Source organism: Loxodonta africana, chromosome 8 (genome assembly GCF_030014295.1).
Source record: "Loxodonta africana isolate mLoxAfr1 chromosome 8, mLoxAfr1.hap2, whole genome shotgun sequence".
NCBI classification, from domain to species: domain Eukaryota; kingdom Metazoa; phylum Chordata; class Mammalia; order Proboscidea; family Elephantidae; genus Loxodonta; species Loxodonta africana.
The window spans coordinates 34,593,038-34,620,840 of NC_087349.1; the positions used below are offsets into that span (position 1 = coordinate 34,593,038).

General features: G+C 37.9%; 1 protein-coding gene across 2 annotated transcripts in view; it reads right to left on the minus strand.

Annotated features, from left to right (window-relative positions):
* The window catches only part of MDFIC (MyoD family inhibitor domain containing), a 106,738-nt gene that overhangs the window by 50,096 nt on the left and 28,839 nt on the right, over positions 1-27,803 (minus strand). For both annotated transcript variants that reach the window (XM_010587368.3, XM_064289793.1), the window contains exon 3: positions 26,257-26,379. In XM_010587368.3, the coding sequence (XP_010585670.1) occupies positions 26,257-26,379 (123 nt within the window). The remainder of the gene's footprint in view (positions 1-26,256; positions 26,380-27,803) is intronic.

Sequence of the window (27,803 nt, forward strand, 5' to 3'; positions counted from 1 at the left end):
GAATAATATTTCCTACTAAAACTGAATTTATTTTCCAAATTTCCTCAAAAGATTGCTTTCCTCTACTAAAATTTTGAAATTTATGTAATCCTTATTTTCAATTACTTCAGAATATCTAGCTAAAATGTGAAACACTACAGAAACTTCAAATAAATCTAAAGACTTTAGTTAAAAAATTTTCTTTAGAAACATCCTTTCAGAGTGTGTATGTAGAACAATTATAAGCTGAAGCATCATTTTATGGAGATGTTTTATTCATTTTTGCATGTTTAGACAGCTTACAAACTATTCTTCTAAAAATAATATTAAGAAAAAATGTCAGAAAACAAGGATAAAATGAAACAAAGTAGAGAAGAAAATAACTGAGGAAAAAAAAAAAGATGACTCATCCTCATGCAATAAACTTTTATTGAGCACCTAAGAGCAGACAGCAGACTGTGTGTTAGGTGCTAGAGGTCAGAGAGAGATGGAATACATCTGGAAAATAGTCTCAGATTACAAACTCACCCTTCTCTGTTCATCCCCCGCCGCCTGTCACATACTGAGTTATTAGGACCTTTAGTTGTGTGCCTTCCACAGAAATACCTCTCAAACTCATCCTCTACTCTCTATCTTCCTTGTCAGCATCACTGTAAGTCCTTGTCATCTCTTATCTGATTATCTTGGCCTCCTAACCAGAGTTCCCTGCCTCCAGATTTTCCTCTTCTAACCCATCTTCCACATTTCTACTGGAAATACTCTAAAAAAAAGAAAACAAAACCTGTTTATATTAATACTCAAGATAATATTTCACGAGGTCCTTATTATCTGCAGAATAAAAACTCAGTATGATTTACCAAGCCCCTGATAATATTGCCCAACCTCATATCCCATCAATTTCTCTTATTTTTCCATGTTCTAGCTATACTGAATTTCTCATAATTCTCAAACATGTCCTTTTCCTGGAATTCTCTCCACTATCTAGCTTTTTATTTTTTTCCTAAAAACCTAGGTCAAATGTTACCCCCACACGCCTGTTAAATGGTTCCCCTGGGAAGTTTGTAGCTCCCTCCTCTCTGTCCCCAAAGCAAAATTATTTGTTTAAAGTCTGTCCTCTGTTAAGCCGTTAAGCTCCTCCAGAGCAAAGAACACATCATTCATTCACATAATCATTCCACAAGCGTTGACCCATACTGTGCTATTCTTCTGAATATCTGCTCCCTCACGTAGAACAGAGCTCACATAGAAAAATGACACAAAGGAAGGAAGAAAAACAATTTTCACTCTATACCTTCCAATTTCAGTTGTTTAAATAATAAGTACATATTGCTTACCTAGAAAATTAAACAATGAAAACATAAACACAATCAATTTCTCTTGCGCCTCCCTGAGATAATCTGATTTCTTCTATTTAACCCAGATAATATTTAGGACCTATAGCAACTATCTTCTCCCTCTAAACCTTCACAGTCATCCCAGACAGTCTGTAATTTACAAAGTCAATTATTATTTGTAATTCAAATAAATTGGAAAAATGAAAATGGCAAATTTACTCATCACCATATATCTCATATTAATTTCATCAATATTTAGAAGAATCTTGCTCCATTTTCTAACCTATATACTCACTGCCATTGAGTTGATTCTGACTCATGGTGACCTATAGGGCAGAGTAGAACTGTCCCATAGAGTTTTCAAGGAGCACCAACAGGGCTCCCCTGTTTTCCAAAAGCAGGCAAAAACTTATAAATAACAACTGGAGCTAATAAAAAAAAAGATGAAGCTATAAAAAGACCTTAGCTCTTAAAGATGAAGAGTGGGTACAAGACCCATTACATATAAAATTATGTTTCCCTTACATATCACACATTCCATTTATTGAACATCTACTACGTAGCAGACACAGTGCTAAGGCTAGTTAAGTAGATGCAAACAAAAGAGACATGGCCACTGCCCTCATAGACTTAAACCGTAGTTGGAATAATAAATAAATAGTAAGAGAACATACTATTTTAAATTACGATAAATGCTATAAAGCAATAATACTGTTATCAAAGAGGATAGTAAGGGAAACTATGATGTGCTAGGAATGGCATTTCAACAGAGATCTGAAGGGGAAAGAGTCTGGTAAAGAGGAGGGGAAAGCAGGTTTCAGGCTGAGATAACAACAAGCACAAAGCTCTGAAGAAGAACAGGGTTTGGCACATTTGCTGAACTGATGGAAGACCACTGTGGCTAGGGAATACACACAGTCCTTTGGACCATATTTATTGCCTAATTCAAATTATAAACACTAACAAAAATGTTAAAAAATCACAGAATGTACTTCCAAAAGTCTTCCTGGCAGTTATCTTCCAGACATTGCACTTCTTCACCATGTAAGCCATTATCATAATAAATTATTCACTTACGAGACCACTCTCAGTAAAAGCGACCAGAAGTTTGCTTAAATACTTACTGAGAATCCAGATACTCCCAGGAAGAGGGTTCTTAGGAACTTACATAAAGGGGCCATCAACAGTATATAAATGTAAAATACAACCACAATTTGGAATATTAGGAAACATTTATAGTAATCGTATCCTTTAATTACTTTTCAAGGAAGAAACACATACATCTATTTCTCTGAAATGTACAAACCTATTTATACTGAAATTGAATGAAAATCATTCTTGAACTAGAGAGAATAATGTGATTTGATATTCTTTAATAGTGAAATGAATCATTGTGAGGAAACAGTACTACTGTTCTTACGAAGCAACATGAATTTTAGATATGAAACTATTTTGATTTGAATTTATCTTCAAAGTTTATTCCAATTTCCTAAATCAGATTTTTGTTTTGTTCTGTTTTTTACTCAATTAAAGCACATAATTTTCTAGCAGTAGTTCTCAACCTCTTGCCAACTCCTCAGGGTTTACATAAATAACACAAAACCTTTAGTAATATCTTGGGTAATTTGAAAAAACATACTCCTCCAGGGATTCTCACGTGCCCTGCCTTGTGCATTCTACCAGAGAATCATAATTCTAATATTCTAACTACCATTTAGTAGAATGCTGGCCAAAGGTGATTTTCAGCTGAAGGTAAACTCTTAAACCCAAAACCCACTTCCATCAAGTCAATTCCAACTCAGTGACCCTATAGGACAGAGTAGAACTGCCCCATAGGGTTTCCAAGGAGTGGCTGGTGAATTTGAACTGCCGACCTCTTGGTTTGCGGTCGAGTTCTTAACCACTGTGCCACCAGGGCACCAAGGTAAGCTCTTAGGGAAGAACAAAATGGGCAACTGGACAGTGAAATAAATAAGCTTATCATTTGGGGCCTTAAAAAATTCTATTAATTTCTTATAATTATTTTCTAATAATAAAGATTTTCAAATCTCTCATTGTGGTTTGCAAATTACAAGTGATTATGACATACTGTCATTGATAATCAGTGACCATTTTCTGGTCCCTAATTCTGCCACTAACTACTAGATATCCCTGAACAAGCTGCTTACTGCTTTGGGCTCAATTTGTCAACTGAGAAACAGAGAGGTTGAACTCCCTGGTCTTTAAGGCACTTTTCCTATGTCTAATATTATAATATTATAGGTTGATTTACATGCATGTAAAAAAACAACAGATATATGACATAATATCTAGAAAACAATCTGGAAAGAATCACTGTTAGGACCTTGTAACCTAGAATCTAAGCCATCTCCATAATATCTATTATAATTATTTACTAACTTTTTTTTATTTTTTCAGTTGAGGGGAGTTGTAAAGTGTGACACTCCTGTCAAAAATGGGCTGGCTGATAAGTAAGCAAGCTGTTAGCTATTACTTCATTTTCACTTTTCCTCCAGATGCTTTATTTATTGTTTATTTTCTTTTTAGAATATGGGAGTCAAGCTAATCAGCTTGCCACATATGTAACCAACCACCAGTGGCTGTCGAGTTGACTCCGATTTATGGCGAATCCATGTATGTCAGAGTAGAACTGCACTTCATAGGGTTTTCAATGACTGATTTTTTAGAAGTAGGTCGCCAGGTCTTTCTCCTGAGGTACCTCTGGGTGAACTTCAACCCCCAACCTTTCCGTTAGCTGCACAGCATGTTGACCCTTTGCACTACTCACCATTTTGTCATCTGATGTGATTTTCCTATGTGTTGTAAATCCTACATTTACGATGTTAATGAGGCAGGATTAGAGGCAGTTATGTTAATAAGCCAGAGCACAATCTACAGGGTGAGGTTGTATTTTGAGTCAATCTCCTTTGAGATATAAAAGAGAGAACTGAGCAGAGACAAGAAACAAGAGCCAGGAGAACAGCGCATTCTGGGGTCCCTGCACTGAGAAGCTCCTAGACCAGCAAAGACTGAGAACAAGGACCTTCCCCCAGAATCAACAGAGACAGAGAAAGCCTTCCCCAGGAGCTAGCATCCTGAATTCGCACTTCCAGCCTCCTAGACTGGGAGGGAATAAATTTCTCTTTGTTAAAGGGAATACCACTTGTGGTATTTCTGTTATAGCAGTACTAGATGACTAAGACACCATCCACAAGTATTTTCCCATTTGTACTAACAAGCAAAGAAGTAAAAATAATACTGTACTTGCAATTAACAGGGAAAAGAATAAAGCCATCCCCAAATGATTTAACATTATCTTTTGTCTCCACTGCCAAGAAACGCTATTGTAGGGCTATAAACAACCCTTTTCAATTTACTGTAATTTTTTTAGTGTTTCACACACTAAAATTTGTCATTATTACTGACCAGGCTGAGACCACACCTATTCACCCACATGGAGCTCTCAATTCTGACTCTGCGAGCTTAGCTACCCAGTTTTGTTTTTTAGGTCGAAGAAGTAGTGGGTGGGCTTTTGTTTATTTATTTTTAGTAAAAAAATTTAAATGCAGAAAACAAACACTCCCACACTCCTGCACTTTTTGCACATTAAGTGTGCACTCTGTGAACTGTACCATTGAAATATTTTTACTTTAACAACTGTCAATATGAACAGAAAAGCAAACCAAATTAGAGAGTTCACTTCCAGTAAGCACCATTATTATATTATAACCAACCCATCATTTTCTTTAAGCTTAATGAGGATAAGGAACAGATCGTGAACTCAGTGTTTATCAAAAGAAGCAAACCTGAGAAAAGATGATAACTTAAGAGCGATGGACCCTTGGCTAAGTAATGGGCTCCATTTTTCAAGAAGCAAAGTTTTGAATATAATTTAAGAGAACGATGATAAACTGCCCCAGTTTCAGAGTACAGACTTGAAAGAGTTGTGCCAAAGACGAGGAGGTAGGGAATTTTGTTTGTGTGTCTCAAAAAATCAGGAGTAGTTGGTAAACCGTGCTTGGTCTTATACCTGGTGTCCTGTGCATATTGTAGCCTCATTAGTTGCCCCGATAAAATGGAAACCTTTCAGAGAACTTCCTCAAGGTGCTAATGATTAGATGTTCTGCTATGCAAGAACAGTATATAGCTTAGAATGTTTCTTCCTGATAGCAACGCAGTTCCTTCCACAGAGGCAGTTTCTTCACTTTTACTTAATAAAAGCAACTTATTCCAAACTCTGTTCCTCCTTGCCTCTCTGAGAATATATTTATTTCACAATTCTAAGTCTTCCTACTCTATGAGTAGTTCTGGAAGAGGACCATTACTCAGTGTTTCGTAAAAGAGTAACCCTTAATAACTAAATGACCAAGACTATGTCCAGCTCTTTTAAATGTTTAAGTATTGTGATATGGATTATTCTTATATAAGCAAATGATTACTATTGGTTTATTGGCTACAAACAATGGTGCCAGAAGTCATACAGAACTAATGTTTTCCCAGCAGGCTTATAAGTATTTGTTATTATCCTTTTTTGAGTAACTCCTACGAAATGAGCAAACATGAACTTTTATACAGTAAGAATGGTTTAAAACTGCCCCTAATAAATCTTCTTAGTCTTATGCTGTATTTCCACACCATTGAAAGAAATAGCTGATACTGCACAGTTGTGAAATACACTGTTCTCTAAAGTATATGCTTCATCAGCAATTTATTTTAACATTCACATCTCCCTCTCAAAGGGAACTGAAACTAATTATGTATTGTCCCAAATGCCTAGATACCACTGATACCATATGAATTCATATATTATTCAAAAAGCTGATCTTTTTCTTTTTTAACTTATTAATATGACTCTTAGGTAAACTGTATCTCTATTATAAGAGACTTTGCTTTACACTCCAAGATTCAACTCTAGCTGTAACAGTGAGGCAGATATTCTTCCCAATATACCTACAGACACTTGGTGGGAAGGCTGCTTATTCCAAATGCTCTTAACTGAAAAAGCGAGCTTATTCTAATTCAGGACAGGATGTCAAAAGAAGAGGAGGGAAGCAGGCATTTGTAGATTTTCAGGAAAATAGGCAAAAGGGCTTTCATCCTTAAAAGCTGTTACATATAAGATAAGCCTTGATTTTGGTTTAATATATCAAGAATTCCTTCATTGTCCAGCTTAAATACATAAGGAAGACCAAAGAAGAACTGACACCTTTGAATTGTGGTGTTGGCGAAGAAGATTGAATATACCATGGATGCCAAAAGAATGAACAAATCTGTCTTAGAAGAAGTACAGCCAGAATGCTCCTTAGAGGCACGGATGCAAAACTGCATCTTACATACTTTGGGCATGTTCTCAGGAGGAATCAGTCCCTGGAGAAGGACATCATGCTTGGCAGAGTACAAGGTCATCAGAAAAGAGGAAGACCCTCAATGAGGTGGACTGACACGGTGGCTGCAACAATGAGCTTAAGCATAACAATTTTAAGGATGGCTCAGGATGGGGCAGTGTTTCATTCTGTTGTGCACACGGTCGCTATGAGTCAGAACCGACTTGACAGCACCTAACAACAACAACATATCAAGAATACTAAGGTAATCAAATAATTCCTTATGGCTACATCAAGTTTTAGATTTTAAAGTACTTTCACCGCACCATCCAACCACCTTGTGCCATTAAACCAGGCTACAAGTGCAAATTACACAGTTCTTCTCGGTAGTATAAAACCAAAAGTGCTGGGTAGTGAAACTAAAAGCTAGACATGCATTCTGAATAATGTTAATATATTTCTGAGAAAACAACTTCTTCAGAGGGCCAAGGGCTAAACAGGAAACCAACACCTGAGCTTACCTGAATAGGAAGCCGTACCTCTCAGTTCCTATGGGTTATCAATCGTGACCACAAATAACCTCTTTCTAAAAAAAACATCCTTTCAATGTTCAAGTAAATAATTAATTTTTACCGTATTTTACAAGTGCATTTATTCTAGGGTAATATATTCAATAAAAAACACATTGGGTCTCAATCCAAGATGTACATCAGGACCACCAGTTTTTAAAAATTATAGATGCTTATTTGATTCTGATTTAATTGGTCTGGGGTGCACATGGTCATCAGTATTTTTTTAAACTAGTTTATTTTTGTTGCTGTCTAAGCTTTGGCGTTGCTGTTGTCAGTTTGATCCCATAGAGATAGTTCTTTAAAACAGCACAATGCTCAAGGCAGACATTCTTTACTAATTAAGCTAAACTACTGTTTGGTTTAAAGAAGACTTCAGCGGATATTTTTGGTTTAAAGTTTAAAGATTATGTCAGGGCAATAGTTTTGGGGATTCATCCAGCTTTCATGGCTCTATAAAGCCTGGATTCCATGAAAATTTAAAATTGTATTCTGCATTTTCCCCCTTTCATCAGGATACTTCTATGGAATCTTTGATCAAAATGTTCAGTAATGGTAGCTAGGTACTATCCAGTTCTTCTGGTCTCATGGCAAAGGAGGCAGCTGTTCATGGAGACAATTACCCACACATTCCATTACTTCCTTCTATTCTTTACTATCCCTCTGCTGCTCCAGACAAATAGAGACCAATTGTTGTACCTTGGATGGCCACTTGCAAGCTTTTAAGACCCCAGGCACTACGCAAACAACTAGGAGTTAGAACAGAAACACTAAACAGGACATCTGTATTTTTTTAAAGCTAATGTGAAGAGCAGGAAACCATTGCTTTGCACAAAGGGTTATAACTATAGAATCTGCCCCTCTATCTTTAGCTTCAGTTATCAAGATTTCTTTTTGCTGCAAACAGAAAATGCATGTTCTCATACCACAAAAAGAAAGGCAGGTGCCAAGACTCTCTGCCTCTCCCTTGGAATGATACCAAGTTATCATGGAGACAATGAATAAATAGCCATGAAGATTAAAGAAGGATCTTTTCTAGGATGTCAAATACATATTAAGTCTAGAAATTGTGTCGCACTTATCGCAACAAAGATGACATTCTGAAGCAGTATGGTATGTTGAAATTTCACAAATGTCGTTCTAACTCAACACAAAAGGGGACATGACACCATCATCAGTAATAAGCTTCATCAGTTAACAGTGGCAGAACACAGCATTAATGTTCAACAGGAAAGTAGATTAGAAATTTGGGTATGGAATAAGGTTATAATTTGAAAAAGCCCCACCTTCCCTGTGATTCTGATGCAATCTTTAGGGAGGTCATAAACACCAAGTCCCAACCCTTCCCTCTATGCCACTCCCCATTTAAGAATCTCTGCTAGTGTTAACAGCTGTATGTTGGAAATCAGGATATTAACTGTGCGACCCTAGGCAGGCTACTTAACTTTTCAGAGCCCAGTCTTCTATACAGATAATATGTATCCCACCTGTCTGATAAAGCTGCTGATAGGCCAAATTAGACGATCAATATAAAAAACTTAATTAACTGTAAAAAACTAAAAGAAATAGCACTGTTAGTAAAATTACTAATAAAAAACATCCTTTGATATGCATGAATTATGTAGACTGAGCAAATTAGCTCCTTAAGAGAAGCAAAGATAGTCAATCCACATTTTAAGACAAATTACTACAGCTTAACAAATTCAAAGCTATAAATCTAAATGTAGTCAAAAGATACAGACTTTCATTTATTCAACAATTAATATGTAAGTACTGGGAACAAACTCTGCATGACACTAGGCTAAACGCTGTAAGGTCTACAAAGTTGAATGACACACCAATCCTGCCATGAAGGAACCTTGAGTTCAGTAATGGAGAAGTAATGTACATAAATTCCCATACAATAATTCAGAAATTAATGAGTCCTTTTGGAGAGCTGAAGATAATCGCTCTGTGAGTCCAGACAAGAGAGAAATCATAAAAGGCCTTGCATGTCGGACTGGAGATGTAGGGAAAGAGGTGACACTAAGTGAAGGCTAAGAGAAGGAAATACTAGACACGTACACAGAAGAGCCAGGAATGTATTTTGACTATGGCACAGTTTTAGCATAAGCATGGCAGATATGGCACAAGGCTTTGGATTTAAGGGGATAATAATAGATCATTTGCAGGTTCCAGCTGGCCATGAAAATAAGGCAGGTAAAGTCAAGAAGGAGATAAGATACGTGGGGAAAAATGACAAAGTTAGCAGATTACACATTATTATTACTAAGGTAAAAAGCAAGAAGAAATAAGAAAACAGATTTCTGAACTGAAAATCTTAGAAGAGAGCAGATATTAGCGATAAGAAGGTCCAAGGTGTGGCCATATTTGTAAGGCACCTAACATGAAATAAAAGGTCTTGAGAGTTAAGGAAGTAAAAAATCAATGTGATTTTAAAGAAATTAAAAAGAAACTCTACATCAAGAAAAGACTGGGAAGCCTTGACTTACGGGACAGATAAGAAACTAGTTAGTGAACACACAGTTTACAGTAGAAGGTAGAGCAGGAAGCTGCATAAATCATCACAGCTATATCACACTCGATACCGCTGCACGCAATGACAGGCTAATGGAAGGTCCCGATATTTGACTTTTAGTGTCACCTGGGGAATTAACATACTCCACCAACATCCCTTCATATCAACTTCCAGGTACCAGATTGGCAACTAGCTTCAGACTGGATATTGAAATACTCAGAAGATTTTGTAGCATGAAATTGTCCAGCCTGACTGGAGTTGGTCCTAGGAAATTGGGATTTTATGGCAAAAGTCATTATTATTCAAATCTTCTTTTAAAAAGAATTTTTATGTTCTCTCTCTCTCTATATATATTTAATTCATTGGAGTATATTCTTTGCAATTTAATAATGAAGCAACTCTTATAAAAAAAATTAAAGGCAAGTTGTGTATATTTAAATAAAAACACTGAATGACTTCTGTTCAGTTTCTTTAAAAACGTAAAGGCAGATCAGAAATCAACCACCATATATTGGCAGAAGTGAAAAATATTTAAAAGCCTAAATATGTAAGGACATGGTTTTAATATCTCCAGTAGTATTTCTATATAGTATTATTTGTATATACAGCTATGCAAATAGATGTCTAAAAACCTACTGGATGTGGGAGAAGTGCCATAATAAGAACCCACCTTCCAGGTAGTAGGAAAATGATACTACGAATAATCACATCCTTCACTGGGTGTGCTGCTGCTGCTTCTGTTGCCACATCATCCCTCACCTTAGCAATGCTGGTGGGAAACAGTGAAGACAACCCACAAAGACAGGCCTTCACACAGATGATACATTAATACTTTTTTTTAATATAGACAAGGAATGACGGGCCACACGCAAAGATGAGATGTATGGTCTTATTACGACTGCACTGGCATGAATCAATTATTCATGACAATTTAAGATTGTGGGAATTTTTTTTTTCTCTTCAATTTCCCAATCCAAGTTCTCAAGCACCATAGAAAAATAAATTTAATTACATAATGCTCCAAAGCAGAACAAATTTCTCCTCCCACTCTCTTCTCTGGTTCACTTGATGTGATTTTCACCCTCTAATACCAGCATCTGAGTATTTTAAAAGAGATCCCCCCTCACTTTTGTGTATCTTACTATAGAACCCACAGGCCTGGAAAGACTCCAACTTCTGGTAGAGAACTGAGGAGCCTGCATTTATCACCAAGTCCTGAAGAACTCACTGAAAGGGACATGGGACATGTTATAGTATTGTCTCTCTCTCACCTGTGCTAAGGAGAAGGAAATGGAGCTATTGAAAGGGCTGGAGGGGGATTTCCACCAACCCCCTCATTCTGACACACCCTTCATTCTCCATATTGAGTCATGGATGTGGGTCTTAGCCCTTATGTGAGCTGTGGCTGGATGACAGCTGGGAATCACTGTCCTACAGAATCTGCAACACAACATTTTTTCCACAAAACTATACAAGCTACTTATGTTTGTGGCTAACATATCAAGCTCAAGTCCAGAAAAATGCCCTGGTTCTGAATTTAAGTGACTTACCGGAAAACAAACAAAAATTTTAAATGAGTGTAAAGGTCCCTGGGAAGCCCTGATGGCCTACTGGTTAAGAGCTACGGCTGCTAACCAAAAGGTCAGCAGTTCGAATCCACCAGGTGCTCCTTGGAAACTCAATGCGGCAGTTCTACTCTGTCCTATAGGGTTGCTATGAGTTGGAATCAACTTGACAGCAGTGGGTTTGGTTTGGTTTTTTTAAAGGTCCCTGGGTGGTACAAGTGGTTAAACATTTGACTAATAGCCAAAAGGTTGGAGGTTCAAATCCACCGAGAGGTGCTTTTGAGGACAGGCCTGATCTGCTTCCGAAAGTTTACAGCCTTGAAGACCCTATAAAGCGGTTCTGCTCTGCACACACGGGGTTGCCATGAGTCAGAATCAACTCCACAGCAACTAACAACAACAGCGTCAAAAAAAGAATGTAAATATCTCATTAATAATAAACGGGTATAAAGTATTCCTTTATGCTTTCTGAAACTGAGTCCCCTGTCCCCAGCGCCTCCACCCCTGTCTGGCTTCATGGGCATGCAACCTGTGTAGCTGCATGGGGCCCCGTGCTCAGAGGGTCCCACACTCAGAAGAACCCATGCTTGGTCTAATGCTCTCCTGTCACCATCCTGAAATTCATAGAATAAGAGATGCTGCATCTTCATACTGCACTGGGCCCCGCAAATTATGTAGCAGGGCCTCTCTCCTGCAGAGCCTGAAGGAGGCTGTAACTGCAGCATCACCTCCAATGTGGCGTTGGGAAATTGGCCCTCATCCTGATATATTTGGCTAGACAGGAGAATTTTCTCTCTAATTTTTATAAAATAAGTCACCTCCTAGGGAAAATTTGAACCAAAGAAATTATACAGAATATTAAGTGAACATCTCTTCACCCTTATTTCCCCCACTCAATTTTATATAACTCCATAAAGGTAACTATTGTGAAGAGAAGGATATGTATCTTGCATAAAGAAAAAAAAAAAACACAAGCAATACACACACATATACCAAAACCCAAAGCTGTTGTCTAGTCAATTCCGACTCATAACGACCCTATAGGACAGAAGCAAACTGCCTCATAGGGTTTCCAAAGAGCGGCTGGTGGATTTCAAGTGCCAACATTTTAGTTAGCAGCCGAGCTCTTAACCAATCTGCCACCAGGGCTCCCGTACACATACAAATCCTTGGATTAAGATTATATATATATATATATATATATATATATATATATATATTACACACACATACTGACATACCTTTTTTAAGAAAAGCCTAATTTTGTATGTCTACTTAACCAGATGGAGAAGACCCTTTAGAGTTTTTCAATAATAAATGGCTATAAGCAATCTGTATTATTTTTTCATTCAATTTAAGAGCATTCAGTTTAGAAAATATCAAACTACTACTTCATTCATCTATAACAAGCGACTAAGTTAAAGCAGCAAAGTTCCAGAGACAACCAACCAGGTGACTTCTCCTAAACCATTAAAGTCAAAGGGTAGTTCAAGAGATTCAGGCTCAACAGATACAGCTACAGCTTGGCCTTTTATTGGCTATGTGGATTGGAGCAAATGTCTGGGTCTCTGTTTTCCCATCTGTTAAATATGGCAATTTTTAGGAAATTTCCAAAGCTTCTTTTAATCTGTCACTCTGGGTTTTGACGAATGCATTTCAGCCACCCACCCTTATGATCACACCCAGGTCTTATCCTCACCTGGAATTGTTCCAGTTCAAAAATCTTAAATTCCTATTTCCCAATTCTCATAACCCATCCTATCTTTTCAGTTCTCTTATTTAATTACTATATCTATACCTGTTTGTTTGTTTCTTAAATAATAGAAATTTTCAGAGGTAAGACCCCTGATTCTTCTTATTCATAAGACCTTTCTTGTCTTCCTTCCTATCCAGCTGATATCCATATCCCACCACTTCAAATCCTCTTTGGCCAATGTCCTTAAACCCTTTGAGCTATTACCCTTTCGTTACAGCTATTATTCGTATAAATTAAAAATCTCAAACTTATTCCCAGTATCTGCAAGTTCTTCATCCCATATGCAGTAAGTCACTGATTCTACCTGATAATGCCGAATTTTACCCGAAAACTGTGATACTGGAAAACACCCATGGCTAAAGAAATCCCCCCACTATTTGTGCTTACTGTAAATAACCACCCTTCTCATATGACTTACATAATACTTACAGGTGCCACCTTGTTTACCTATGACAAGGCCAGACACAGACCCTCCAAATCCCCATTCCCTGCCTCAGGAATGAGTAAATAAATCGCTTGTCCCCACTAATCAATTAAAAACAAAATGCTTATTAATCAAAGTTTGGGTAAGCTTCTCTTATTCCCCTCAAGCCCCTGAAATTTGTCCCCCATGGAGTCTGTGCCAGCATACTATCCCTTTTTAAGGGCCCCACCAGGAGAACAGGCTGGCCTCTCAGCCTCTCAGAATAAAACCTCCCGATTTACAATCTAATGACATCTTCCCTTCCTCCCACTTCCCCACCCCTGGGATTTTTCCAGCTTCGTTTACTCTCAGCCTTGATAAAGGAAAACATGCTTTTTCCCTCACTCGAGAGACTTTCCGATCTTACGGTCAGAGTGCGCCCCCTATTACAATAGCTCCTCCCCTATTTCAATACAAGTAGGCCCCTGGTTAGGAACGCCCAACTTACTTATGATCTGTAGTTACGAACTAACCCCAGTAAAGCCTAATATATTAAAAATTTGAGGTATATACAATGGTTTGTAATAACAAACAGCACTACTTTGAGAGGTACATCAAAACATTATTATTACTGTATTATTATGTTAAAGATATTTCAGTATATCTGGAAATGTTTCTTTCATGTTTTTATGCATAGAAATGTACACTATATACTACATACTAAGATAAAATTTGACTAACTGATGTTAGATACAAACTGCACCTGTTACAACTACGTACAAATTTGACTTAAAGACAGATTTGGGAAAGGGAACTTACTTGTAATCCAGGGGTTGCCTGTATTCCCTTTCCCCGTTTTCTTCTCTCTACCAAAGTCTGCATTTGTTTTTTATTTGACACAACTCATAAAAGCTGAATCCATCAACTTCTTGTAATCCCACCTGCCACTACTCCAACCCAGGACACTTTCTTTACAAACCTAAGTCACTACCTCCTTCGAAAATAACCCGTTAACAGACTCTTTCCCTGTCATTTTTCACTATTTCTCATTTAACATTTTAAATCCCGGCTGACACAAAACTTCTCCAATTCGTCTCAAGGTGGCCAGATTCTCTTACCTGTAGGACTGTGGACATGCTGCACCTTCGGCCTGGAATACTCTAACCCCATCCTCTTCCATTCCTTGCTTCAAATGGTTAACTCATTTAGGAACTATGATGGTTAAGGTTGTGTATCAGCTTGGCTGGGCCATAAGCCTCAGTGGTTTCACAGTTCTGATATAGTTTGGCAGTCGTATGATGATGTGATCACCTCCATGACAAGATTTGACACAATGTGACCACCTCCATGATGGGATATGCTGTGAGTAGCCAGTCAGTTGAAAGGGAGTTTTCTTGGGGGTGTGGCCTGCATCCAATATACTTTCTGTCAAAGCTCATGGGCTTTTCTCATTCTGGACCCTGCAGCTGGTTTCTGTTCATGTGACCTCTGGTTCCTGGCTCCTGTTCAACCAATCTCTGGTTCTTGGGACTTGAGCTAGCAGCTTATCTGTTGTCTTGCCTGCCCATCTTGTGATCCGTTGATCTCTGCAACCTTTGAACAAAAGCCCTGCTTTCTGACCTACTAATCCTGGGTTTGCTAGCCCCTGTGGCTATGTGAATCAGAAGCCTCCAGCCTGACCCACAGACTTGGGACGTTACAGCCTCCACAACCACATAAGCCATTTCCTTGATATGAATCTTTCTACATACATATTTATATACTTTACTGGTTTTGCGTCTCTAGAGAACCCAGCCTAAGACAGGTATCATCTTAGATATCACTTCCTCCAGAAGGCTCTCCATGACTCTTCCTCAAAGTGAGGACCTGGGTTCTCCTACATTAACTTTCCATGCCCTGCACTTCCCCATCATAGCACTCACTACACACACTATCACTTCCAGTTTAACTGCCTGTCTCTTCTACTAGATTGTAAACTGTGAAGACAGACACCATCTGTATTGTTCATCACCTTGTCCCCAACAAAACACAGTGTAAGCAAACTGTAAACACTCAATCTTTACATAATTCAATTTTTACTCAGTTTTCAAGGTTATGAGTTGATTCCTGATCCTGAAAGTTCCACGTCACAACATGTTCTACAAAAAATAATTAATGTGTAAGTTCACAGAGTGTTCAGGTCCAGGAAGTTTGAGGTTTTAGAACTAAAATTATCTAGACCACATCATTTATGATTTTAATCATTAAGTGTTATTTATTTCTTCAGTGGTTAGCATTTTCAGGGTGATCTTTATGCTAGTTCCCAGGCTTCAGTTCTTCCCCGAGACTCAAAGGAACTCCCAAATGGTAAAGCAATAAATCTGGTGTCCTTTACCAAAGCTTGTCCACCACTTGCATTTCAATACATCTCCTCTCACACAAAAATGATCGAAACATTTAAGGAATATCAGGAAGAAATGGAAAGCCTCTGACCAAAAAGAAACAGGATACAGATTAGAAAGTGAATGACTCATATAGTGCATGATAAGGGTGAGGGGCAGAGAAATAGAATAATGATGTTAATAGTAATAATAACAACAATATTAACAACTAATATTCATTCTGCTTCACAGCACTTTTAAAATATTCTCATTTAATCTTAACACACACACAAAAATATGGTCACTTTCCCAGGCATCATGGAAAGGATTTAAGAAAGGACAGAAAAGAATGTATTGTGTTTTTGAGAGTGATAAAAAGGTATACAATGATGAAAAAAAATAATGAATCAGGCCTTTAATGAGATGCCATTCCTACCCACCTCCACAGATAATGTTATCCACAGTACTACCACAAAAAAGTTCACTGAGAATTCTTCAGAACAACCTTAGTGGTGAACAGTAGTCATATTTAGGGCTTGATAGCTTTAACCTCATGGCAGGGGTTGGTGGGGGAGCAGGCACCTTGGAATCAATTCCAATTCATGGCAGCCCCATGTGTGTAAGAGTAGAACAGTGCTCCATACGGTTTTCAACGGCTGGTTTTTTGGAAGTAGACTGCCAGCTTTTCTTCTAAGGTGCCTCTAGATGGACTCAAATCACCAACCTTTCAGTTAGCTCCCAAGTGCATTCATTGTTTATACCACTCAGGGGATCCAATCTCATTAGCGGTATCTATAAATACTTGCAATTTGACACGAATGAACCATGTATGGCTTGGGAGTAAGAAGGGAGTTAGAAGAAGGAAAGGAGAAATGTAGTGATTTAGAATCTTCATCATTGGACCTTAAAGTCTGAAATATTAGATGTAAGGTAGGTAAAGCATAACTTCCCTCCTCTCATTCATTTAAAACACTTAGTCATTAAGCATTTATTAAGCATAAACAATGTAGCATCCATAAAGACCTGACCTATGTACCTAGAATTGTCTGGATATATCAAACCAACAGAACCATGGAGGATAGGAAAAATAAAGCCTTAAAACTGATATTTGTGTCCAAGGATAATAATAATAATGAAGACAGATAAATTCATTATGTTTACTCACTTAGCTCTGTGTTAACTAAGCATACAATATGCACTTTCTTACATAATCCTCAAAATTACACAATGGGGCATATAGTATTAGTACTTCCCTCTTAAAACTGAGAAAATATGAGCTCAGAGAGGTTAGGTAACTTACCCAACACCAGTCATAAAAAAAGCAGCTGGGGTGTAAAACCTGCCAGTTGGCTTCCACTGGCCTCTAGCACCTTGGACTCAGATGCTGAAAACCAAAGATGGACAAATGTTCTCCCTAGTTTCTTGGGCAGAACCCAGATGAGCACTGAATAACATACCCTGAGGAAGAAGGGTATCAGGGAACTTGAGCTACATGCTAGACTTACCTAATTGACTAATAAATATAAGTAGCCTATCAAAACAGCTTATGATTATCCACTGAATCCTACAAACCGCAATCAAATCATCAGTCTGATTTTGGAGTAATTGATAGTTAAAGATACCTCTCTAGAGCAATGAGCAAAGCATTTGAACCGCAGCCACATAGCCATCTGATCAGCATATTGAAGAAGAGAGAATTTTTTTGAGAGCCACCTGTAGGAGGAATAGATACTGAGCAAAACAAAAATCACAATGACTTGCTCCCAATATGTGTTTGAAAAAATGAATGACATGACAAAAATGAATGAATGACATTAGGGAAAGAATCCAAGATTACCTAAGAAATGTGAGATAAAAGCTACATCTATCTGTCTTATTTGATGGTACTTTTACACAACTGGACCAATAACCAACATCATGGTAAACAGAGAAAAGATTGAAGTTGTCAAGGATTTCATTTTACTTAAATCCACAATTAATGCCCACTGAAGAAAGTAGTCAAGAAATCAAACAATGTATTGCACTGGGCAAATCTGCTGCAAAAGACCTCTTCCAAGTGTTAAAAAACAAAGATGTCACTTTGAAGACTAAGGTGATCCTGATCCAAGCCATGGCATTTTCATTTGCTTCCAATGAATGCAAAAGCTGGACAATGAATAAGGAAAACCAAAGAAGAACTGATGCATTTGAATTATGGTGTTGACAAAGAATATTGAATATACCATGGACTCCCAGAAGAAGGAACGTATCTGTCTTGGAAGAAGTATAGCCAGAATGCTCCTCAGAAGCGAGGATGGCAACACTTCATCTCATGTACTTTCAACATGTTATCAGGAGGACCCAGTCCCTGGAAATGGACATCACAGTTGGTAAAGTAGAGAGTCAGTGAAAAAGAGGAAGACCCTCCATGAGATGGACTGACATAGTGGCTACAACAATGGGCTCAAACACAGCAAGGATTGTGAGGATGGTATAGGACTGGGCAGTATTTCGTTCTGTTGTACAAAGGGTTGCTATGAGTCAGAGCTGGCTTGAAGGCACCTAACAGCAACTTATATGGGGGCTGTTTAAACCAGTTGCCATTGAGTCAATTCTGACTCACGGTGACCCTATGTGTGTCAGAGTAGAACTGTGCTCCATAGAGTTTTCAATGGCTGCTTTTTTGGAAGTAAATTGACAGGTCTTCCACCCGAGGTGGACTTGAACCTTCAACCTTTTCGTTAACACCCAACTGTGTCAAGTCTCTGCACCACCCAGGAACTTGTTTATGGCTCCTTTAATACAAAGCGAATTCTAAAGTAAACCAAATAAGCGTTACTACAACGTGCACTCAAACAAAAGACCTACTGAAGAAATTTAAATCCAGATCTCTCAATGCACTTTCCCTACCATCAAAGAAAGAAATGTTCTAAATATATAATAGTACTCCTGAGTATCTGGCTTTCTTTCAGTATTTTACATAAAAGTGGCATTCCCTAAACTGATGAAATGGTATTCATTAAGGGGTGATTAGCAGTTAAGTTGGCAAAGGCCAGGAAAAAGAAATAACAGAGTTCCTAATAACAGAACCTGTTGATGTTGAGAGGAAACTCAGAGGATGCCAAGAGGAAGGTTTCAAGCAGTAAAATGAGTGAAAAAGCTTGATGCATTGGCTCCATAAAGGAAGCATGTGTGAGTTAGAGAAAGGGACTTTGCGTTCTGCTGGCAATTAAGTGCTTACTATTATGAGAGCTAAAAACTCTTCAAAATGAATAAATGGGTTAAATAGAATGGGGATTACCATTTAAGTAGAGCATTCTAACTTTGCTTCAGATCATGGGAATTCTATAAAATCACAAAGGAGAGAATTAGCTGAACAAAATAATTTAATGGGAAATTTATTTTAGAACAGAAGTGAAGGAAAATTTCTGGAGTTAAGTAATGACACTTAGAATGAGGAGACATGAATGTGAAAGCAATATCCAAGGATAAAGTTAAGTAATAAGAATTTTCAGAAAGACCTAGAAAAATATGTGGTAGAGACCTGAGGCATTTTATAAAAGGAACAAAGAGAAATGTAAGTGCTCTATAGGAAATAATTAGAATAGCAGAATTTGACCTAAATTAAAGGAAAATATTACATATGCCTATGAGTACAAGCAAAGACACACACACACACACACCATCCTTACTACCTAAGAAATCCCCCCAAAGACTGAGATCAAACTGTTACTTCTGTTCCTTTTATAGTCTAATTAAAACATGAAATGTTGCCTATTGCCTGTTATCAGTTTATGCATATTATGGGTTAAATAGAAAAATTAATATTAATTGAGGGTGTCACTTCACTGCAGCATTTATTTTACTAAGTCATAGGAATCGTGATTATTAAAATAAGGCATAGCTCCAAATTATATACTATACCATATATGCTAATCTGGGGGAAAAGCCAAAGGCTTAACCAGCGTTCTCATAAAAAAAAGATGTTCTTATAAACTTCAAAATTTAAGCCCCACTTCAGAAATTAGATTATATACCAAAACATTTTCTCAGAATAGAAAAGCCTTTTAAACTATAAAAAGGATAAAAAATTTTAATATGAAAAAAGAAACTTTCCAATTATAAAATTTCCTCTATTATGTTTTTAATTCTTTACTGATTTGATTTAGGTTTTTCTTTAAACAAACTTGAATGTTTAGAATTATCTTTTTAAGTTAAATTTCATAAGAAAGAGAAGCACAACACACATTCCTTGACCAGATTGTGTGTGGCCTATTTATTCAAAATGTAGGATTCCATATGGATTTCTTCTCTTTTATTTATAACTTCCAGAAAGGATCCTCTCTAATAAGTTAGCAACTCAAGGGCAACCAACTTAAAATCCAAGCCCAGGGAGCACTGAGCAGCCAGGGTAGCAGGACCCAGGTCTGCCACCTGAAGTATTTTCTGGAAGGACACGGAAGGCAGACAAAGCACACGCTTCTGAGGGGAGCACGAACTACTGTGAGCTACCAGTGGGTGGTCCACTGAGGTCAGGGTTAAATTTCACAGAATAATTCGGAAAATGCACAGCTTGGATCTCTTTTATGAGGCCCAAGAATACACCCTTTAATTAGAATACAATTTCCAATGCAGCCACTCCCTTGACTTTCCAGAGCTCAGTTATTCACAGAAAAAGAAAGTAAAAGCAGCCTCATCACAGTGACAGCTAACAGTCTCCTATAAATTATGCCTTAAATGTCCGACAAAGACGGCAGCAGACATCTGGGGAAACGGGGACATTAGCTGCCAGCTCTCACTAAGCACTCTCAATAATGGATAGAGAGTAAGAAGGCTTATTCCACAGAGGCATTCTCCTTCATCATTTCTTGCTTATGCAGCTAAGCTGTCCCATGGAAGCTTGGAAAAAGAGTGGGCTGTGCATTTGAAAATGTTCCCACACCCCGGACAGTCCCACTTTTTCTGACGATCTTTCAGTCCAGCCAACCTTGCACTACAGTGGGAACACCAAAATCAGTTCTGTGAGAGCCAGCTGTCTGCATCTTCCAGGGTACTCAGAGAGCCACACAGGACTCCTGAAACCAGAGCCAGCTCAGTTTGACTCACTACAGATGTTCCCCTTCTCCCCCCGGGCAGCTTTCAGCCAGAGCCTTCTCTCCAGAGCCTATTGTTATTACAAAGATTTACTGGGCCCCAACAATGTGCTAGATGCTCAAGCAAGACAAAACCACGCATCTCACCAACTGCGATGTGGAGTGAAACAGACATTAAATTATACAGCAATGGCCAACAACACTCTGGGGGAGGCCCAAGAAGGAAGGTCAGGCAGCTGTGTAGAGTTTAGTATCAGGGAGCTGCTACAGCAGAAGCTATCACAATAACAAACTTTCAAATGTAATCTGCACGTGACTCAGGTTTAGCAAACCAAATCGATTGCTGTCAACTCGATTCTGACTCTTAGCAACCTCACAGGACAGAGTAGAACTGCCCCACAGAGTTTCCAAAGAGCGCCTGGTGGATTCAAACTGCTGCCGACCTTTTTGGTTAGTAGCTGTAGCTCTTAACCAGTATGCCACCAGGGTTTCCGACTTAGGTTTAAAGACAACACAAAATGTTCTATTTCTGAAAACCCAGATATCACATTTTTCTTGAAGACCCAACAAAGTAGGTATTGTCTAGGAAAGTGTGACCAGGAAAATAACCAAAATATAGCTTTTGAAATTTCTAACCAAAATCCAGAATCACCCACAAATATCTGGGAATTCTTACCAGCTCCTGTTTCAGGCAGGAGTGCCATTGCTTTCTTGGCCATCATCTTTCTTGTCACCATTCATCTGTCAGGTCTCCCAGCAGCTCCCCCAGAGGGTGCCATAAATCTCTTTCTCTCTGCATTCTTTCAGTGTATAGGAAACTAGACAGTTGTTCCTAAATACGCCAGTGTTTCATGGCACAGGTGGCATAATTCTCTTAATAAAGAAACTATGTAATTTGTAACATACTTTGACGTTGGCCATTTAACCAGTATAGACAATAAAAAGCACAATCGATTTTAAATCCACTGCCTTTAGAGGTATGACTTCTATAACTGAAATGAGTTTCACCAAATCATACCAAGGTTTTAACACGTTAGCATGACTCTCCATGTGCTAATACACCAGCGTCTGCATTTTGTTTTTTGTTCTATGAATCCTTATTCACATTTTCCCAGTGTGGGCTCTGGGAAGGGAGATTAGGGAAATAAATCAATTAAGTGAAACACACAGAGAAGAGAGAGGCTTACAATTTTGTGAATATGAGAAAAATTGAAAAAAACAATCATCCCCCCACCCGAACTAACTCTGATTATTAAGGAATCACAGACAAAATATGTCAGTACCTCACAAGACCACACATTTCACAATAGTGTGTTAGTATTTAACTAGAAAACAACCCATATATATTTTTGGCATAAACGTTTATTTGAAATAATCCTCATTTCTTTGGAAAAAGCTATATAAATGTTTAATTTTTTTTCCAATGCTCCTCACCAATTTCTGAGTCTCATTTCCTTCCTTCCTATTCCTTCCACAAGACAAAGGTGTAGAAAACCAAAATGGTTCTAAAATTAAATTAAAACACACTCATTGTTAGCGCTTTCGTCTGAAAGCTGGAATTTTTTTCTCAATGGTGTTTTCACTGTTATTGTTTGTCTTCTGTTAAGTTGGTTTGTCCCTTTTTTTTTTTTTTTTTTTCCTGATTGATTTAATTTGGTTTTCAGCTAGGAACAGGGACTGAGCATTCTAGGGAGGAAAGAAATATTCCAAGTTTCAAAGTAACTGGAAGGTGTACCTATGTATTGTGAGTTAACACATACATCAAAAAAAGATCTAAATTACCAAGCTATTTGTTTTGTTTTAAAAAACAAAAAACAAACAAAAACACCTGTTTTCACAAAGCAATTCTGCTCCTCTTTCCACTCTGGAGCCTGAGAATGAGAAATGGTAAGCTGCCATCAGGTATGGGAGAGAAGACTGCTAAATGAGCCTGGCCATGTTATAACCAAGGTCTATCTTAAGTATTGTAGGACAGTAAGGTAACTGCCTTTCACAGAATCCCAGGATCTTGACTGCAAGGAATCTAAACTTCCTGCTCAAATTCTAACTTCCTACCATTCATAATTTCAATTGCAAAGAGCAGCTGACTATAATAAGAGTCAGATGTCCTATGTTCTAGTCCAATAATACAAAGTAAAGTCCACAGACCAGTGCCAGTCTGCTAATTGTTCCTGTGAGAAGATAAGGGGCGTAATTCGGAATATAACTCAAGGGCATCACTGTTGAGTTCAGCAGATTTTTTTCTTTTTCTTTTTTTTTTTAAAGCATGACTTTCTCAAGGATGGAAGCAATGACATAATTTACTTTTGCGCATTAGTTCCTAGTCTAATCAAGAATTAGTATTGGTTAACAATGATGGAAATACTGGTTGCACAGCCGATTATTGTAGTTACTGTTAATAAGTTGTACACCTATAAAAAGTTCAACTGGCAAAAGTTGTGTGATAGATATATTTACAACAATGACAAAAAAAGAAAAAAAAAAAAAGTAGCTGCTGAGGCTGCTTATGTACAACCAAAAATCTCATGGGATTTGGTTTCTCAGCTTGGAAGTTTAGGGTCATGGTTTCATGGGACATCCCAGTTAATTGGCCTAATATGTTTAGTGCTTCTATGCTACCTCCTAGTTTGTTGCATAGTGCCTAGGGTCTTAAAACCTTGCAAGCGGTCATCCAAGGCACAACAATTGGTCTCTATTTCCCTGGAGAAACAGAGGAAGGAGAGTTAGGAATAGAAGGAGGATATGGGATATGTGGTTAATTGCCTCCATGAGTAACAGCCTCTTTTGCCATGAGACCAGAAGACCTGGATGGCGCCCAGCTACTGTTACTGGACTTTTTGATGAATGATTCTACAGAAGAATCCTGATCAAAAGGAGGAAAATGCAGAACAGAATTTCAAATTCTCATGGACTTCAGAATTCCTGGAACCATGAAGGTGGGATGAACCCCTGAAACTACTGCCCTGAGATAATTTGTAAACCTTAAACCAAAAATATCCCCTGAAGTCTTTTTAAAACCAAACAATAGTTTAGCTTAGCTAGTAAAATATGTTTGCTTTGAGTGAGCATTATGCTTTTTTAAGAACTATCTATACAGGATCAAATGGACAATAGCAACATAAAAGATGAGATAGGAACCACAGGGGGCAGTGACTATGTTTTTGGGAGAGAAACAACTTGGAAAAGGTGAGAATGGTTACATAACTCAAAGAATGTAATCAATGTCACTAACTGGTACATGTAGAAAATGTCAAACTGGTGTATGTTTTGCTATGTATATTCTCAACAACGACAAGACAGTAAGTAAAATTAAAAAGAAAAAGAACTAGTATCAAGCAACTAGGGACTAGCTCTTTTGAGAGTAGTGGCTCCAGTCCCAATTCTCCCAGTAATTATGTTGTCTTTTGCAGGTGACTTTATTTCTCTCAGATTCCATTTCCTCATCTGTAAAATGGAACATTTGGAGAATATGGTTTGTAAGTTCTCTTTCAACTATACAATTCAATGATTATACTTAAAATCAAATGTTAAGCATATAGCCTAATCTTTCTAAACCTTATATAACTTGCCACTAAAAGGTGACAAACGGAACCGTGGGGATGGGGAGAATGTTTGTGAAAGCATGGAAGAAGCAAGGATAAAAGAGGGCCACGTCTGAAATTTCAGATAGGTTTAAGTAGCTAACCCTTACCCCTACCCACCTCCATTGTTCAAAACTTCTCTAGCACCACTTCCTGCAGGCCACCAGCAATAGGTTAAAACAGATATAGTTTCCTATTTTTTTTTTTAATGCACAAGTGTAATGGAGTAGGAGTAGGAGCCCTAGTGGTGCAGTGGTTAAAGCATTTGGCTGCTAACCACAAGGTCAGTGGTTCAAACCGATCAGCTGCTCCATGGGAGAAAGATGTGGCAGTCTGCTTCCGTAAAGATTTACAGGTTTGGAAGCCCTATGGGGCAGTTCTACTCTTTCGTATAGGGTCTCCATGAGTCAGAACTGACTCGACTGTAATGGGTCTCGGAAACTCTGGTGGCATAGTGGTTAAATGCTACAGCTGCTAACCCAAGGGTCGGCAGTTTAAATCTGCCAGGCGCTCCTTGGAAACTCTATGGGGGCAGTTCTACTCTGTCCTATAGGGTCGCTATGAGTCGGAATCGACTCCACAGCACTGGGTTTGGTTTTGATTTTTTGATAATGGGTCTGGTTTTGGTTGGGTCGTAGAGTAGTTGACTATCTCCACTAGCTAAAACTAACCTATTTTCCCAACTGGAGATTCCTAAACCCTGGTAGCATAGTGGTTAAAGGCTATGGCTTTTAACCAAAAGGTAGGCAGTTTGAATCCACCAACCGCTCCTTGGAAACCCTATATGGCAGTTCTACTCTGTCCTATAGGGTCACTCTGAGTCGGAATCGACTTGATGGCAACAAGTTTTTTTTTTAATTACATGAAGTAGTATTGTCTACATACTTACTTTAAACACACTTAACACATAAATCAAAAAATGCCTTGTCAACTATAGGTAGCATCTTGCTCAAAACTCTCCCGAGTCTAAAAATTCTCAATAGTCAACATGTCAAAATTACAACAAAACCACATTTACAGTATAGGTGTCCAATTACATAAAAACTCATTAAAATGAGTGGAAATACCTGGCAGAGAGGATTCTGATACTCCTCTCTCCATAAGCTATGAACTACCTAACAGTCAAAAGGATTTAAAAACAATACAGTTGGGATCTTAGAAGAAGAAAAAAAAAAAAAAAACAATGAGTATAACTTACTGAAAATGGTGAACGAACATTAAATCAAATTGATCTTATATTTGCAAAATTTGAAAAGATTTTATGGAGAATATAACATATGAAATAACACAAAGAGAAATTCTCTAAGTTCATGTTCATTTAGATCATGCATTCTCAACAGGGTAAGGGGCAGGGAAACCAAAACCAAACCTGCTGCCGTCAAGTCAATTCCAGCTCATAGCAACCCTACAGGACAGAGCTGAACTACTCCACAGAGTTTCCAAGGAGTGGCTGCTTGATTTGAACTGCCAACCTTTTGGTTAGCAGCCAAGCTCTTAATCACTGAGCCACCAGGGGCTCAAGGGGGAAAAAGGGGGAGAAAATAAGTTATTGGGTGGATAAAAAAAGACTTAGAAATTTATAAGTCAGTTCATCCTTTCTAAAGAAAAGATAAAAGCTGACACACAGCATTATTTATATCCTAGTTTTAGCTTTATATTTTAAAACGATAAAAAAATTTCAGATAAATAAACTTGATTTATAGAATTGCAGCAGAATTACATGTAATGATTAACTGACAGCATACTATTATTTTCATATCCCTAAATCATTCCAATTTTTTCTAAAAATACTTACTTCTGATGAGTTCATTATCTGAGTGATCTTCCCAAATGGACTGGTCTTGCATCTCTCCATGTGTGATGCAACTACTGGTAGCTTGGCTTATCTCTTTCTCAGTATCTTCCTTTTCACATTTTTCTGAATTAAAAAAAAATACATATGTTTATTTGCTGTCATTAAATGTATGTATTTTCTCAATTTGTTTACGGATTTTTCTACACGCTTCTAAGTCTGCCATCACTTAAGGAAATGGGAAAAGGTACTGCTACGGACTATTGCAAACCTTAATGACTTAATAACAGAGATTTATTGAGCACCTATTATGTGCCAGGTATTGAAGAAACAGAGATAATGACACTAAAAAATAATCTGTGAAAATTACTGTATGTGTCATGATAGAAAGATGTGCAAAAGTTTCATCAAGGATGAAAGTGATGGATTTCATAAATATAAGGGATGGTGGAGGCAAGGAAAGCACAAAAGGAGCAGAACTCCAATGAATGGCAGAGATGAAAATTAGACTGCAGCTGAATGAGAACTCACTGGCTAGTGCGGAAGTACAGAAAACAAGTACATGGTTCTCTCTGTAGAAACTTGGGAAAGAGGGAGGGTTATGAGTTCTCAGGGGAAATCCCAGAACGTAAGAAAATATAAGGTCCTATAGGGAACATAAGTCAAACAAAATGCAAACTGTAACACAGGTTATGAGAGGTCCAGAGTACTAAAGAGGTTCAAATGAAAAAAAAAAAAAAAACAAACAGATAACAGGAAAAACAACAAACTGATCAGGATTCAGAGATCAAGAAAACCACTATAGAAAAAAGTGTATGTTCAATGGTCTTTGAAAGATTAGTAGGATTTCAAAAAGTAGAGGTGGAAGGAAGGTCACTCTGGGTAGAAGAACAGCATGGACAAACCCCAGTGAAGAAACCTGGCCAGAGGTTCAACTCTTGGGACTACGAACTACTTCGCAGGGGACATTAGGAGATAAGACTGTAAAAGTTTGATCTGGGACAAAGTGTGGATATGTAAATGCCAAGGTGGGAAATCGGACCTAACTCAAAAGCAAGATAAAAAAAGCCAAGATAGCCACTGAAGCTTTATGAACCATGAAGTCAGAGTCATGCATTAGGTAAATCAAGAAACAGAGTGCACACCAAGGTTCTTAACCCCAGCAGCATGTTAAGTCACCTGGAGAGTTTTTTTTAAAAAATAAATAAGATTCCTGGGATTCACCACCAGAAGTTTGATTTTAATTGGCAGGGGATGGGAGAGAAGGAGGGAAGGGTTGACTCAGGTGATTCTACTGTACTTACATCGTTAAAAATCACTAGAGTATAGATCGATCTAAGAGAGAGAACAGAATAAGGAAAACTAAAAGGGAGACTTGCTATAGTCCAGATCAAAGCTGATGAAAGCTTAACCAACTAGATAACAAGATGAAAAGGGGGGAGGGTGAGTGGTAATGTGGTAAAGGTGAGAAACTAACTAGAGGTTTACACAGATAATCAGAGAGGAAGCAATTGAAGATGACTGAGTTTAGTCCGGATTTGACTGGGAAC